The sequence below is a fragment of the Eurytemora carolleeae genome, unplaced genomic scaffold (genome assembly GCF_000591075.1).
Source record: "Eurytemora carolleeae unplaced genomic scaffold, Eaff_2.0 scaffold2346, whole genome shotgun sequence".
NCBI classification, from domain to species: domain Eukaryota; kingdom Metazoa; phylum Arthropoda; class Copepoda; order Calanoida; family Temoridae; genus Eurytemora; species Eurytemora carolleeae.
The window spans coordinates 1-16,955 of record NW_019398238.1 but is presented as its reverse complement, the minus strand read 5'-3'; the positions used below and the strand labels follow the sequence as shown (position 1 = coordinate 16,955).

General features: G+C 31.1%; 1 protein-coding gene across 1 annotated transcript; it reads right to left on the bottom strand.

Annotated features, from left to right (window-relative positions):
- Positions 1-476: 476 nt before the first annotated feature.
- Positions 477-12,653, bottom strand: LOC111717080 (uncharacterized). Its single transcript, XM_023492594.1, has 14 exons — positions 12,590-12,653; positions 10,846-10,902; positions 10,510-10,635; positions 10,349-10,410; positions 9,874-9,937; positions 9,226-9,325; positions 8,257-8,275; positions 8,068-8,110; positions 7,043-7,082; positions 6,664-6,700; positions 4,881-4,932; positions 3,740-4,622; positions 1,948-2,499; positions 477-1,070 (listed from the first exon to the last, which is right to left on the bottom strand). The coding sequence occupies exons 1-14, from the start codon at positions 12,593-12,595 to the stop codon at positions 931-933; spliced, it is 2,181 nt and encodes a 726-aa protein (XP_023348362.1). The 5' UTR covers positions 12,596-12,653; the 3' UTR covers positions 477-930.
- Positions 12,654-16,955: the final 4,302 nt, after the last annotated feature.

The window sequence follows — 16,955 nt, the reverse complement described above, 5'->3', positions numbered from 1 at the left end:
TGGTTATAAAATCCATTACAAAGAAACATCATGTTATTTCTGGCACAACGCCAAGTTTTTAACAAAAAGTGTTGTTCATTATTCCGGCCTTTAGAGTCTTCAGAAACATCTTTAAACGAAAAGATTGACCAGTAATTCCCCAAAATTTTAAAATAGGTGAACGAACCCTTTAAGACTTATCCTTGGTAATTTATCCCTAAACTTAATCCTTTGCACAACACTAAACTTCAGCTGTACTGATTTTCTTATCACTATATTTTTGCAACCCAACGTCATAGACCTTGGATATTTAAACTAGTCAAAGACCTTGGATATTTAAACTATGAATTCTGTAAGATCAATTTATCTAAGTTTAAGATATAAAAGGTTTAAAAGCCATCAGATTTCTGAGATATATGGATTAGAAAACTTAAGTTTGTGGCAAAGACTTATTTCATTTTTTTCATTCTATATTTTTCAGATTTTTCTATAACAATATAGTTATAAATAATTATCTGATTTTTATCACAGGTTATAATAGATAATACTGAATCAAGAACTTTTGAATGAAATTAACAAGAAATTAAATAACAAGTTTCAACAATTTTAATTAAAATTACTAAAATAACAAAACACGGTATTTACTACGTCATAAAAATACAGTTTTTACAGTTTTGTATTCTTTACTTATTGGTCAGGGGGCGGATACAGGGGTGAGCATTGAAGTAATAGCTCACCCCCGGAAAATCTACGAAAAATGGAGAGAAAATGTCTGAGTTGGGTGACCCCTGGTGTGTTCCTGTATCCGCCCCTGCAGATTCATCATTTCTAACAAGACTAGATTGGACTTCTCTAAATATATTGTTTGCAGTTTCCAAGCACAGGAAAAAATTAGATTATTTTTTTACACAAATTGTTCTCTCTCACTGCTGGTACACCCCACCCCCTTTTTCAGTTTTTATTGATAAAGCTATACGTGTCTCCATAAAATATACTGTTCCCGATAACAGTTTTAAGCTTCTCTCCTTTAACAGCCAGTAATTCGTCATCTTCAGGATAATGTTCAAGGCTCTCCTGGTTTCCAGGATTCTCTGAAATAAAATATAATAAAATTAATTAATTGACAAAAGTTTTTTTCTATGAGTAATAAGGTTGCAAGGATACAAAGATACATGGATACAAAAATAAAAAATAAATAAAGAAAAATAGGATATTACTCCATAGATATTGGATATACATCCTGATGCACGTAGGACGACAAATGTGGATAAAATGAAGAAAGAATAAACAAATAGAGGATGCAAGGGTACATGTCTCAATGGAAAATTAACAGTGATATAAATAAGCGGATACAGACCTTGGAAGATAATGGACACAGCGATATAAATAAACGGATACCGACCTTGAAAGACGACGGATACAGTGATATAAATAAACGAACACAGATTTCTGAAGACAATGGATACAATCCAGTGTTATAAATAAACGGATGCAGACCTTGGAAGACAAAGGATACAGTGATATAAATAAACGGATACAGACCTGGGAAGACATAGGATACAGATATATAAATAAACAGATGCAGCATTGAAAGACGATGGATACAGTGATATAGATAAACGGATACAGACCTGGGAAGACGAAAGAAACAGTGATATAAAGAAATAGATACAGACCTGGGAAGACAAAGAATACAGTGATATAAATAAACGGATACAGTGGTATAAATAAACAGATACAGATCTGGGCAGACGAAGAATACAGTGGTATAAATAAACGGATACAGATCTGGGCAGACGAAGAATACAGTGGTATAAATAAACGGATACAGACCTGGGAAAACGAAGGATACAGTGGTATAAATAAACGGATACAGACCTGGGAAGATGAAGAATACAGTGGTATAAATAAAAGGATACAGACCTGGGAAGACGAAGAATACAGTGGTATAAATAAACGGATACAGACCTGGGAAAACAATGCTCTGTGTTGAAGGAACAGTTTCCTCAGGGGTGTATGTTGTTACTTCAGGGAACTTGAACGGGGTGTACTCTTCCCCCTCGGGAACCGGAGTAGTAAACCCCTGAGCGCCAGGGAGGATATTTATTAATTCAGGGGTGAAAAATTCATCAAAAACTGGAAAATTTTCGGAAACACTCATTTCCGGATGCAAAGAAGGAAACACTAGGTTACTTGAAGGATATGGATGGGTATTGGATATAGAAAAGGGATTGTTGGATATTGATGGAGCAATGTTGGATATTGAAGGAGCAATGTTGGCTATTGAAGAAGGTATACTGGATATTGCAGCTGAAGGACTGGAGGAAAAAGATGATGAGGAGGGTATCTCGACTGGTAAATTAGATGAACTGAATATTCCAGATGGAGGTTGAATACTAGATACAGGCTGACTACTGGATACCGTCTGAATACTAGATATGGGCTGACTTCCAGATGCAGGTTGAATACTGAAAGGTTCTTTACTTTCTTGGTCTGGAGTAAAGCTTGTAATGATATCGCCTAAAAAAATTTCGTAATAACGTAAAGCTGTTAAAACAGTTATTTTCATAATTATTAATTTACATTTCTCAATCGTGAATGTACCCACAAAGGAAAAGACTTTAGAGACGATTGTATAGAATTTATTGAGTCCGTTTTCTTGCATTCAGGGTTCCTTGTAGGTCAAATCTGGCATATTTCTGTGATTGTCAATTTTGTAACCATCAAAACTCTTTTAATTGCATAAACCAAAATCAAGCTTCATATCGTTTTTAGAGTTTCGGGTCGTCGTTACAGTCTCATCTTTTGTGGGTAACCCTGTAAAAAACTCTATATATGAAACAGTAAAATCTCTTAACTCCTGAACCCTGAACCGATTTGCCTAAAATGGAGTGGCTGAATAGAGGGGGGAAGGTGGGATTTCCCTCGAGAAAATTGAGGTACATAGCCCCCCTGAGCACTGAGAGATCGTGGCACTTTCTTAAGTCCATTTAATATAATTTTTTTCCAGCGAAAATTCAAAAAGTTGGCTTGGTATGGCTTGGTATCTTCCCCTCCCCTAATCCTGTCAGAGTTCTGACATTACTAATGTACTAATGTACTAATGTACTAATGTACTAATGTACTAATGTACTGCTGTACTAATGAGAAACCCTCTAAAAATAAAAGTATTTCTAAAGAAAGAATGGAAGAAAGAAATACCGGAAGTTAATTTATTTACGACATGCTTTCCGCCAAGTTTTTTTTATCTAAAAACAAATTAAATTTTCATTTCCAACAATTCCGCCTCATTTCAGGGATTTCAGGCTGAAATTGTCATTCTACAATCCACATTCTTATACATCACTGTGATTCTACAATACACATTCTTATACATCACTGTGATTCTACAATACACATTCTTATACATCACTGTGATTCTACAATCCACATTCTTATACATCACTGTGATTCTACAATCCACATTCTTATACATCACTGTGATTCTACAATCCACATTCTTATACATCTCTGTGATTCAAAGGTCTCACCCTCTCAAGCAAAAATCGATAAAAAATTTGCCAATTACTTCTTAAAACCCAAAGCTAACACTAAGTGCTTTAAAGTGCTAAAATGTACAGGTTAGACAGAAATGCATAAAAATTGATTAGACTTTTTATAAGCAGGCTGAATCTATACAGCACAGCACAATGTCTTTCTTTACGTTCCTTTCAAACGTGGTTTAATATTTTTCAATAAATTATTTTGGGTTCATGCTTACCAATAGGACTGCCATAGGTATCTACTTCGTAAACTTGTAGACTCTGTAGACCTTTAGAACCCTTTTCTGATTCTATTCTTCCTTCCCTCCATTCTTTCTTCAGCAAGGACTCACTTTTGATGTTGTTGCTGATGTCGATAAACACAATGTTGTAGTTGTCCCCTGTTGGGTTGTAGACGTTCTCGGTGTTCTTCTGGTTGAAATCAAGCACTTCCTCATGTTGTCCTTCACTTTGGTTCTCGGGCTGAACTTTTGACCGAATGAGATCAAAGTTACTGGCATCCTCCGGTAGATAGCTAGCAGAGTTAGTCAAACTGACATCATTTGCTGCAGGAAAACTTGTAACTGTTGAAGGATTATTATTTGAAATACCATTCTTAAAAAAGCTGGAACCAGTTGCTAAGTAATCTTGGCCATATTCCTCAACCTTTTCAGGGTAAACTATAGTTATAGGAGGTAATTTTTCTTCATCTTTAGGGTAACTTGAAACAATTGTTTGGTAACTTGCATCGTTAGTAAGGGAATTAGCCTCAGAGTCGTAGTGTGCGTTTGTTGTGTAACTATGATCATTTGATGTGTAGCTATCAAGGTTTGATGTGGAGCTATCGAGGTTTGATGTGGAGCTATCAAGGTTAGATGTGTAGCTATCAAGGTTTGATGTGTAGGTATCAAGATTTGTTGCGTAACTATCAAGATTTGTCGTGTAGCTATCCTGATTTGCAGTGTAGCTATCCTGATTTGCAGTGTAGCTATCCTGATTTGCAGTGTAGATATCATGATTTGCTGTATAACTAGGTTGGAATGATGGTTGATTAGTTAGATCTGAAGGTAAAATTGCATCTTCCAGGGTATAATAGTGTAATATTTCAGGAACAGTCAGTAACTAAACAGGATTAAAAAAATAAAAGGGATTTTTTAAATATTTGGTAATATGAGATGTAGAAACCATTGCATGGAGGTCCTAAGATTTTGTAATAATCATTTCGATATTAAAATAATTGTCATGATTATTGTAATACAAAAATAAACTTTTTTTAAACTCACAAACACTCCTTTTTTAAAACTGTAACCTGGGATCACATTTTCAAACAAATAATATAAAAAGTATGTCAATTCATATCACTTTTTCAATACTAACTACCTGATGCTGGGGTTCCTCGTTGTACTGCAGGTTTTTGTTTACTTCACTAAAACTAGAATACAAATTTCATTTAGAGATATGTTTTTGGCCAGGTAGAGGGAATGACTCTACAAGTATAGTTATCTATAAAGTAGAAATCACTGTCTGCAGTCTGTTTATATGTCCTTCTTGTCCAATCATAGCTCATTGTCGATTGATCGATTTTCCTCAAAAAAGATGAGTCTTTGTCACTAATTCTGATATTCTCATCCCTATATCTTTGCAACAATGTGTCGTAGACCTAAGATATTTCAAACAATGTCGTCTATGAGATCAAATAAGCTTAAAATATAAAAGGTGCACACCATCAGATTGCAGAGATATAGGAATAAAAAAATTTGAGTTTGTGGCAAAGACTCAATTCCTTTAGGTTGGGGAATTTGTTTTAAATCTTCTAAATCGAGTGGGTCGATATACAAGACTCTTACAGGGAACGTTTTTTATCGAAAGTATCGGATTTCTTCATTTTGGACAAAAACATATTTTATCTTTTTTTTTTATAAAATTGCTCGATTTTGACCGGATCTTTTTTTCCAGCAAAATAAAGAAATTAATTATGCCAAAACTAAGAAATGACGAAAATTTAAAAAACAAAGAGGATTACCAAAATAAAAAAGAATATTATGATATATTATTATGAGTTGAATACAGAGAGAATGAAAAAGAAGAAAATTAGGTATATTCCTAGAGAACGATTTTTGGACCCCCGCCCCCCCAGGCCCCCCCCCCTCTTATCAATTTTGTACATGGATCTTATATGTTAGACATGGATATAATTGACCATGTGGCCGCAGCGCTCGGCCCCCTAGCCTGTCCTAGCCGCAGCGCTCGGCCCAGAAAGTGTCTTAACTAACCTAACCCGTGGCCGCAGCGCTCGGCCCCCTAGCCTGTCCTAGCCGCAGCGCTCGGCCCAGAAAGTGTCTTAACTAACCTAACCCGTGGCCGCAGCGCTCGGCCCCCTAGCCTGTCCTAGCCGCAGCGCTCGGCCCAGAAAGTGTCTTAACTAACCTAACCCGTGGCCGCAGCGCTCGGCCCCCTAGCCTATCCTAGCCGCAGCGCTCGGCCCCCTATTTTGTCCTGGCCGCAGCGCTCGGCCTAGAAAGTGTCTTAACATATAAACCTAACCCTAAATAATAATAAATAAATACTAATTTACTAATTTCGTCATGTACAAAATTGATAGGAGGGGGGGGGCCTAGGAGGCGGGGGTCCAAAAATCGTTCACTAGGACAGACCCGAAAATTACGAGAGAAAAAAATGAATGCAGAATTTCTAAAGACTTTGACAATCCCTGTTTCTTGTTGTTCTTTGATATATCTAAATAATTCTAGAAGGTTACATTTAAGGAAAAGTTTAAAATATTTCATGTCATCGAAGCTAATCTTTAAATATCTATTAACAAGCAAATATACAATTTCAAGGTGAGTTGCAGTTGGGTAAACAAGATGAAAATAGGGCTGGGGAATGTAAAAAGCCCGGAACTAATGCCGGGCACGTTCAGGTTGGATTTGAATTTTTTAATGAATTCATTTTATGTTCTATTTTTTATGTTTCATCTTAAAATTTGACAAATCTTGACAGATTTTAGTATTTTCGAATAAAAAAGTTTGTTTTAATAAAAAAATTATTTATGTGGTAGATTAAAGTGTAAGGTTGTGGTGGAAATAAAAGAGCAGGGAGATGAGGAAGAGGCTAAACGCAAATTGGACTGCTCTAAAACAAAGATGAAAAAGAAAAAACATACCTTGGAGTCGGATACTGGTTTCCGCTCTCAGAATATCCTGCAAAGGAATTAAGTACTCATCACAAACTTAAAATTTCTAACCCCTATATCTTTGCATCCTGATAGCGTACAATTTTTCTGTTCCCGAATGAGAAAATGCATTACGACGCCAGGTTGCAAAGATGTAGGAATTAGACAATGACATTTTGTGAAATTTTCAATTCCAGTCATATCTCAAAAAATGTTTTAACAAGTTTTTTCAATATTTGAAAAAATGTTATCACGAAAGTGCATGTTGTTATGTTGTTGGTCCTTTGCTATGTAGTTTATTTTGAAATCCTAAAAGCGTGAAACCAACCTCAAAAATCTTTTTCTTTTGTACTTTTGGAGCTTACTTTACCTGGAGGTTCTAAATAGTCCTCGTTTCTGTATCCAAGAACCTGGAAAACAAATTTTACTATTTAATTTTGAAAAGTTAGATTAAGTTCTTAATTTATAGTTTATATATAGTATATATATATAGTTTATATATATAGTTTATATATATAGTTTATATATATAGTTTATATATATATAGTTTATATATAGTTTATATATAGTTTATATATAGTATATATATAGTTTATATATATAGTTTATATATAGTTTATATATAGTTTAAATATAGTTTATACATAGTTTATATATAGTTTATATATAGTTTATATATAGGTTATATATAAACTATATATAGTTTATAATTGTTTATATATAGTTTATATATATAGTTTATATATATATAGTTTATATATAGTTTATATATAGTTTATATATANGGAAGTTTTGGGACTCAAGCCCAGGGTTGAGAGATCTGATGTTTTTTGGAAACCTCCAGGTTTCTGTTTTCAGAGTCTGTAATTTTAAATTCACAATATTTTGTTCCGAATAAGATATTTTGTTCCGAATAAGATATTTTGTTCCGAATAAGATGTTTTGTTCCGAATAAGATTTTTTGTTCCGAATAAGTATATAGTTTATATATAGTTTATATATATAGTTTATATATAGGTTATATATAGGTTATATATAAACTATATATAGTTTATATATATAGTTTATATATAGTTTATATATAGGTTATATATAAACTATATATAGTTTATATATACTTTATATATACTTTATAAAACCAAATTAAAACAAAATGTTTAGTTAGCTGTTAGAAAAATTGTAGATTGCAAGCTGTAAATATTTTGATATTTCTGCCAATTTTTTTATTAACCAATATTTTTTTAAACAACATTTAAATTTTTCTTTAACTTTTGTTCTATAATCAGTAATCAATGAACAAACTCTCAAAAGAAAAATCTAATTTCGCTTTAAAAGATTGAATTACCTTAATGTTTAAAAGATTGAATTACCTTAATGTTTAAAAGATTGAATTACCTTAATGTTTCCCTGTTTTCTAGGAAGATGAAGCTTGCTGAAACTATAGGTTGCATTATTTTAATCCAATATAATTCTATCTTCCCCCTAACCCCCCCCCCCACACAAACAAAAAGAATCAGAAGACGATGTAAACCCAAACATTTTTTATATTAGCAAATGAATATTAAACGATGAAATGCAACCTTCCTTTTCTTTCCGAAAGCACCTAAAATTAATTCAAATCTATAAATAAAAAAAAATTAACTTTTAGTTAAAACAAAATTGCAGCTCTTTAAAACAAATATTTTAACATGTAAAATCATAACAACAAAGCTGATAGAGTAAGTTTTTAAACTTCGATCTTTTAAGGTTTTAAGATTCTGAGGCTCCAAAAAAGTTTTTTATTTTACAAACCATAACTCTGTAAACTTATATACACTTTGCATGAAAATATTTGCTCTGACGGAAGATATAAAACAAATAGTAATTTAATTTTATAAACAAATTTTATTTTAAAGTTTAAACTTGTGTAAAATATCTAACTTTGAGTTGAGTTAAATTCAAAAGACAGATATGATTTATCAAAAAATATGCAAATTTATATTTACATTATAGCATATATATGTTTCATCCGTCAAAAATAGATTTTCAATTACAATAGTTGACAATGGGATTTTGCATGACTTCCTAGGTTTAAAATGTGAGATTGCTTCAACACGTATTATTATTTTCGAGGACATTAAATAAAACAGTATCTTACAATATAAAAAAGAATGCTTAAAACGGAACTAAATTCACTGCTAACCATTTTACCATTATCGAGTAATTTGTATGAAACTGAAATTTGAAACGTCACGTATCATTATCGAGTAATTTATCTGAAACTGTAATTTGAAATGTCACTGCAAGTAACGTTACTGAATGTTTTCTCAAGCTAGCTGTTACTTTCGATCAAAATTTATCATGTTAAACATATTTTTTAGTTTGTTCTTTTCCAAAATTCTTCTATCTGTGGTTGCGTTTTTAATAAAAAAGAAGAAAAGACAACTCTATAATTTTGCTAATTAAGATTGTTGAACTATAGAACAAAACATTCATTGATTTAAAGCTTATTAACCCGAAATTAACATCTATCCCTGGCTAGCCCAGGGTGACCGGCTAATTATTGTATTAGACCTGGATCTGGAAATCGAATTCCTCTCTTGTGCGCCACCTCTTCTTTACTCAAGGGTTTCAGAAACCCCATAAATACATTTGATACTAATATATCAAGATCCTGAAATATTTATATTTAGGTCGGTGATCCCTTGTTCATAAAGAAAAATTGCCTCTATATTGTTTCACAAGATTAATCTTTAATATAACCTTTCAAGCTTTTAAATATAACCTTTCAAGTTTGTAAAAATAATCTTTCAAGTTTTGTAAATATAATCTTTCAATTTTCTAAATGTAATCTTTCAAGTTTGTAAATATAATCTTTCAAGTTTGTAAATATAATCTTTCAAGTTTGTAAATATAATCTTTCAAGTTTGTAAATNGAAATGTAACCTGTAAAGTATTGGAAATGTAACCTGTAAAGTATTGGAAATGTAACCTGTAAAGTATTGGAAATGTAACCTGTAAAGTATTGGAAATGTAACCTGTAAAGTATTGGAAATGTAACCTGTAAAGTATTGGAAATGTAACCTGTAAAGTATTGGAATTGTAACCTGTAAAGTATTGGAAATGTAACCTGTAAAGTATTGGAAATGTAACCTAGAAAGTATTGGAAATGTAATCTGTAAAGTATTGGAAATGTAATCTGTAAAGTATGGGAAATGTAACCTGTAAAGTATTGGAAAGTAAAGTATTGGAAATACTTTTACCCCAACGCCAACCAGTGTCAGCTCTGAAAACTAATCATTGTTGCAAATGAATTGAAATGAATTAATATCAATTGAAATTAATCGAAATTAATTGAAAGGAATTAAAAGAAGTTGAAATGAATTAATATCAAATGAAGCTAATTGATATCAATTTAACGAAATTGATATCAATGTAAATAAACTTAAATAAATTTAAATAATCTAAAATAAATTTAGATAAAAGTCAATTAAAATAACTAAAATTTAAATTTCACAATATAAAATAAATTCAAAGAAATTGATTTAAATAGAGTGAAACCAAAAACTAATTGAAATGAATAAAAATCAATTGAAAATAGTTTAAATGAATTGAAAAGAATTTAAGTTAATTAAAGTCAAAATTAATTGATAGAAACTGATATTTACATAATTTAAAGTAAGATTGAATAGTTTTCCTTTTTTCCTCAGGAAAGCTTATTCTCCTAACAGTTTTCCTCTTAGGGCTTCGTAAACTCTTCTATTGAGTAAATGTTTGAAATAAAAACAGAGCTTTCTTTTTTCTGTACATTTTGATCTTCTATTTGATTTGAATTTTTTTTCTCAAACATAGATATTCCTTGTTGTTCTCAGAAATATCCTCGTTGAAATTAGGAATTTTTGGATCTTGGAAGTTTTGGGACTCAAGCCCAGGGTTGAGAGATCTGATGTTTTTTGGAAACCTCCAGGTTTCTGTTTTCAGAGTCTGTAATTTTAAATTCACAATATTTTGTTCCGAATAAGATATTTTGTTCCGAATAAGATATTTTGTTCCGAATAAGATGTTTTGTTCCGAATAAGATTTTTTGTTCCGAATAAGATATTTGAAAAATTGATTTTGTTTTGAAGAGGGAGTAAATAATAAATATACAGAAGATTAAAATTTTATCATTTATTACAGTTGTGATTTTAATTCCTGAACAATAAACTCTGGAAGGAAGAAACTCATAAAAAAGATCAGAGACCTGGAAACCTAAACATTTACAATACAAAATATTAAAGGAATTGTTCACGTTTTTAAAGTGACCTACAGCAAAAAACTGACAAATGCGAATTGGTTGCTCCTCAAAATGTCTGCAAAAAGCAATATTTCTGTACGCAAAAAAGCAAAAAATGGAGAGGAAACCAGTCCAGATTAACCATTGCACATTTAACGCGCGCTGTAAGGTTTTAAATTTTGTTGATGGCTCTGTAGTAACGATTAAAATATAAAAGATGCTGAATTATTATTTGGAACGTAAACAGTATACAGAAATTAGAATTTTTCGATGAAAGGAATTTGATAAAATAATAAAATAAAAAATAATAATAGATTTAACTCAGTGGATTAGATATTAATGATTACGAAAGAAAATCAAAGTTGGTTTCACCCCATTTTAATTGAGTAGTGTGTCTTAAAAAAAACCAACTTGCAGAAAAAAGCTATTCTGGGGTTAAAAATCTAAGTTTTTTTTTAACTATGTAAAATTAAATTTAATTTATGTTATGAATGAAGTCATGAAATAGGCGGGGAGCCAGTGTTTACGGATTAGAGGATAAGAAGAAAGAAAGAGTAAAGAACTTGGAAAGAAGATGAGATGTAAAGAGAAGGAAAGAACTAAGAAACAAATAACAACAAAAAATAGGATAAAAATTAAGAATAAATTTTATAAAAAGAGAAGAGAAAAAAACTATGCATTTATTGAGACTGAAAAATTCTGAATAAGACTATTTCCTTGAATCTACTGAATACAATTACTCAAGATAGATAGATAGATAGATGGTAAAGCCATGCTTAAAAGGCTTGAAATTAGTATTTTAAATATGAAATTATGCAACCAGGTCAACGCATATTTCTTTATTTCATCATTTCTACTTTAAAATATGGAAAGGGGGGGGGGATATTTTGATGGTAATTTCGGGAAAAGAAAGTGTGAAAAAAAGAAAAAGAAATTAGATAGATGGAAATTAATGAATAGAAAGAATGAAAAGAATAGGTGGAAAGGTGGGATAAGACGGAAAAAAGAAAATCCACAAATGAATTGAAAATGTGGAAAGAAAAAAATGGATGAATGTTCGGGTGTTCGTATTTAAAAATCAACCTTGATTTAATCTTTATTACATTGCATAGTTATAAAAACATAATTAGATATAATTAATTAAAGAGGTTAATTAGACTAGATTTCCATTGTTTAAGTATGCAGAAATGATGTTCTTGAAAACAATTATTCTTCTTAATTTCTTTAAAATTTTCTTTCTTTCTTTCTTTCTTTCTTTCTTTCTTTCTTTCTTTCTTTCGTTCTTTCTTTCTTTCGTTCTTTCTTTTGTTTTTTCTTCTTCTTTCTAATCTTCTTGGATTCTTTCTTTTTTTCTTTCCTTAGTTTATTTTTTTATTTTTTATTTCTTTCTTTTTTTCTTTTTTTCTTTCGTTTTGATGATTTTCCTTTCCTTCCATTAATTTTGTTCATTTCATCCTTCTCTATCTCTACACTCTCTTCCCCCTTTCTTAATTTCTTTTTTTTCTTCTCTTTTCATTTCCTTCCTTTCCACTCTTTTCAATGTTTTAGTTTCCTTTTATTCTTTTTTTTCTATTTTAACTATTATTTGAATGTCTGCACCTGGACAGTTTAAGTTAAATATTTCCATATTTTTTTTTTAAATCTTGCACAGTTATTTTTTACCTTCATTTTCACTAGTCTGGTGTTTTATTCAAGTTTTGGATTATAAAAACCCCGGTTCCATTCTGAAACATTTGATCAAATTAAAATTATAAGGTGCTGGGACACTTTTAAATAACATAATCATGGAAAGGACATTTTATATAGAGGATAAAATGGGACATTTCATAGTCAGCAAAATTATAGATAATTGAGATGGGACAATTTTAGACACAGACAGTCGGGCGTACACAGGGGGGGCAAGTGCCCCCTAGAACTCAGAACTGTCACACTTTTCAAATCTTCAAACTGCTAGTAAAGAAATAACAAAAAAAGTTTGCTGTTCAGAAGTTTGAGGGAAGTCTCCCCCACAACAAAAAAATACATATTATTGCAGTGCTGTAACCTAATTTCCTCTTTAAAGTTTACAGAGTTTTGTTTGAAGGAGGGATTTGGACTGTGATTGGACTGTATGTGTACGTGTAAAGTATCTTATACTTTTGCCTGATATCCAGAAGCCAAATGTTCTGAATTTACGGTTTAAACTTTTTAAAAAATGCATTGGCTTTGAAGTTGTGAAGATTTACCAAAAATTTTAATAACAGACGATAACGTAAAATGTATACCATAACCCATAAAAAAGTATGCCTGATATACTAGAAGCCAAATGTTTAAAATTAAAACCCCCTAGGAGCTCCTGGGGGGGGGGGCAAAACAAAATTCCCCCTTAGATTTATTTCTGTGTACGCCCTTGGAGACAGTTCTTACAATTTATCAAGAAATCCAATTTTATGTAAGAAGAGTTAATGTTATGTCTATGTAAAATCTTCTTTTTCTATAAAATGTCCGATCAGTGAAATTGGCCTGGTTAAGAAACGTCTCCGTTGAAATATCCTGTCTACGATATGTACTGTCTACGATATGTACTGTCTATGATATGTACTGTCTACGTATGCACTGTCTACGTCTTGTACTGTCTACATTATGTACTGTCTATGAAATTGTCCGGCATTAAAATTCCCTTTCTACAAAATTTTTTTTAAAATGTTCTGTCAATATAGGGGAGGAAGGCCAACCACAACAATTTCTCTTCCGAGCCACATTCTCCTCATTTTCTCGTCCGAGCCACCTCGGAATCCTCGTCCTTCGATTATTTTGTGTTAAAAAGTTTTTAATTCTTGAAGATAAAACTATTTTTTTAAAATCTGACCACGTTAGGGCAAAAAATATGGATGGACTAAATGAGAATGATGGCAAACTTTATTTAGGTAAAACTTAAATCTCTTTTGCCTCCGTAATGGCTAACCTTCGTCATATAAAATAAATGGCAAAATATTTGGCATACCTCTGCCCATAATTTTCCCAATGGAACCACCCGGAAAAATTCTATGGTTTTCACTATAGTTAACAAAAAAGATTGAAGTTCTATAAACTTGGAATTCTACACCAGGAATATCTGAAAATGCCCGTAAAAAGGTGAACATTTTTAAAGACATTCAACTTGAAATCTTTAATTCAATTGAAACTTTTTTTCGATTTACAAAAATTTGATATTTCATTTATGCCCTAACGTGGCTTGATTCTTAAAAAAAGTTTTAACTGGAAGAATTAGACACTTAAAAAAACATATTGAAAGGACGAGGATTTCGAGGTGGCGCGGACAAGAAAATGAGGAGAATGTGGCTCGGACGAGAAATTGTTGTGGTTGGCCTTCCTCCCCTCGTCAATATTTTGTTTATGAAATATCACAACATCAATCATAAGACTATTCATAATGAATGCGTAAAAAGCGGTTGTTTAACAAGACGAGTAGATTGCACTGTCATATCACTAATTTGGAAATATGAACGCGCGGATACTCGTGGTGTGCACGCTCCGAATTTAGGAACTGAACTGGAAGGGTCGGAGGGAGGCCTTCTATATCTTCAAATATATTTTTATCCTTCTCATGTTTAGTATGACTCGGGACAAATTGCTCCCGCCCTATTTTATAATCTTGCTGACTTGTCAACCTTTATATCTTAGTTTTTGTGCCTGACTTTAAAATCAGATTAGAAAGAAAGATAAAATGTACTTTCTGTTTAAAGGGATTTTAGAGATAACTTAAAGTGTACTGTTGTGCATCGGACGTGAACTTGTAATAAAATTTACTCGGAAAGGAAAATATGAAGTTCCGGAAATGAAGTCTCTTAGAAAAATGCTATATGAATTCCTTGCATGATTAGGCAGCCTTTCATTGTGCGTGATAAAGAAGAGTAAAAAATGTTAAAAATGAAGAAACCCCTGCATGTATGTTTTTAACCAACAAATGGTAAAACAAACTAAAGAGGAAATGAAAACTAATGAATGTGCAGCAAGCTAGGTTCTAAAATCAAAACCAATTTTTGCAAACTATTCATTGTCTGAATATCAGGTTTCCGGGGCCATCGGCAAACCATTGAAATATATGATTATATCAAACATTTTTTTAATATTAGAGGGAATATCAACGAACCCTTATTGATCATATATTTCCGGACTATGATAAAGATATCCTAACCATCATTATTATACAAACTTTGATAGTTTGACTCCACGTTGTTTTAAACACTTTTAAGATATATGAGAAAATATTTTGGTCGTAAAAGAACTTAAGTATTTATTATACCGGGCTAACTTCATAGTTTTAAGAGATTTAAGTATTTACACAAATGCACAACACACACTGCATGCACACTATACACAGTTTTCCGGCTTCGGACAACTCAAGATGTAAATTTTATACTAAATAATTTGCCAAATTTGTCATTTCTTATTTTTGTCTGTGATTGATCGGAAAGTTATAAATCTCTTAATTGATCCTTTGAATGCAAGGTTTAATAATTTGATCGTTAAACTGTTTATTGGTTTGTTAATCTGTTTATTGGTTTGTTAATTTGTTTATTAGTTTGTTAACCTGTTTATTGATTTGTTAATCTAATTATTGGTTTGTTAATCTGTTTATTGGTTTGTTAACGTGTTTACAAGTTTGTTAATGTGCTTATTAGTTTGTTAATCTGTTTATTGGTTTGCTAATCTGTTTAAAGGTTAATAATCTGTTCAATGGTTTGCTAATCTGATTGTTGGTTTGTTAATCTGTTTATTGGTTTTTTATTCTGTTTATTGGTTTGTTAATCTGCTTATTAGTTTCTTAATCTGTTTATTGGTTTGTTAATCTGTTTATTGGTTTGTTAATCTGTTTATTGGTTTGTTAATCTGTTTATTAGTTTGTTAATCTGTTTATTAGTTTGTTAATCTGTTTAATAGTTTGTTAATCTGTTTATTAGTTTCTTTATCTGTTTATTGGTTTGTTAATCTGTTTACTAGTTTGTTAATCTCTTTATTAGTTCCTAATCTCTATATTGGTTTGTTAATCTGTTTGTAAGTTTGTTAATCTGTTTATTGGCCTGCTAATCTGTTTATTAGTTTGTTGATCTGTTAATTAGTTTGTTAATCTGTTTATTGGTTTGCTAATCTGTATTTGGTTTGTTGATCTATTTATTGGTTTGTTTATATGTTTATTAGTTTGTTAATCTGTTTATTAGTTTGTTAAACTGTTTATTGGTTTTTAAATCTGTTTATTAGTTTGTAAATCTGCTTATTAGTTTATTAATCTATTTATTAGTTTTTTTATCTGTTTATTTGTTTGTTAATCTGTTTATTAGATTATTAATCTGTTTATTAGTTTGTTAATCTGTTTATAGGTTTTTATTGGTTTCCAAATCTGCTTATTGTTTGCAAATCCGTTTATTGGTTTGTTAATCTGTTTATGTGATAATAAATCTGTTTATTAGTTTATTAATTTGTTTTTTTGGTTTATTAATCTGTTTATTGGTTTGCTTTTCTGTTCAATGATTTGTTAATCTGTTTATTGATTGTTTATCTACATTTATTTCTTGTTAAACTGATGTTTTGGTTAATTTTGGTTAATTGTTTAAAGATTCGAATGACCTATCTCTGCAGTTTGTCTGGATTAACCTGGTGGTTAATATAGTCCGGAACTATATTATATATAAAGTGTGGGAAAACGATTATATTTTACTCAGATACTAAAATAACAATGTAATACTTGTATCATGATAATTTTGTGAACAGTATTAAACATTTACCGATTTCACAGGGAGTCTCAATAAAAATTTATCGGCAATTATTAAAACGATCATCTTTTATTAATAAATCTAGTGATTTTAAAATATTTTCTATTTTTATTTTGTCCAGGTTTTACCTCGTTTTCAAAAATAAAAACTTTCCCAAAATCATCTCAGTGTTTATTATTTGATTTTCTTGAAACGTGATAAAATGAAATTATGGCCTCGCTACGAAGCTAGGAGTTATTTAAGGAGTTTTAGTTTTAGTTAATGAGATGCTGTTG

Coding starts and splice junctions, on each gene's coding strand:
- LOC111717080 (XM_023492594.1), bottom strand. Junction 9,326..9,873: donor TACTTTCCAATACTTTACAG/GTTACATTTCCC, acceptor TAAATATTTCAG/GATCTTGATATATTAGTATC. Junction 1,071..1,947: donor ACAGAGCATTGTTTTCCCAG/GTCTGTATCCGT, acceptor ATTTTATTTCAG/AGAATCCTGGAAACCAGGAG.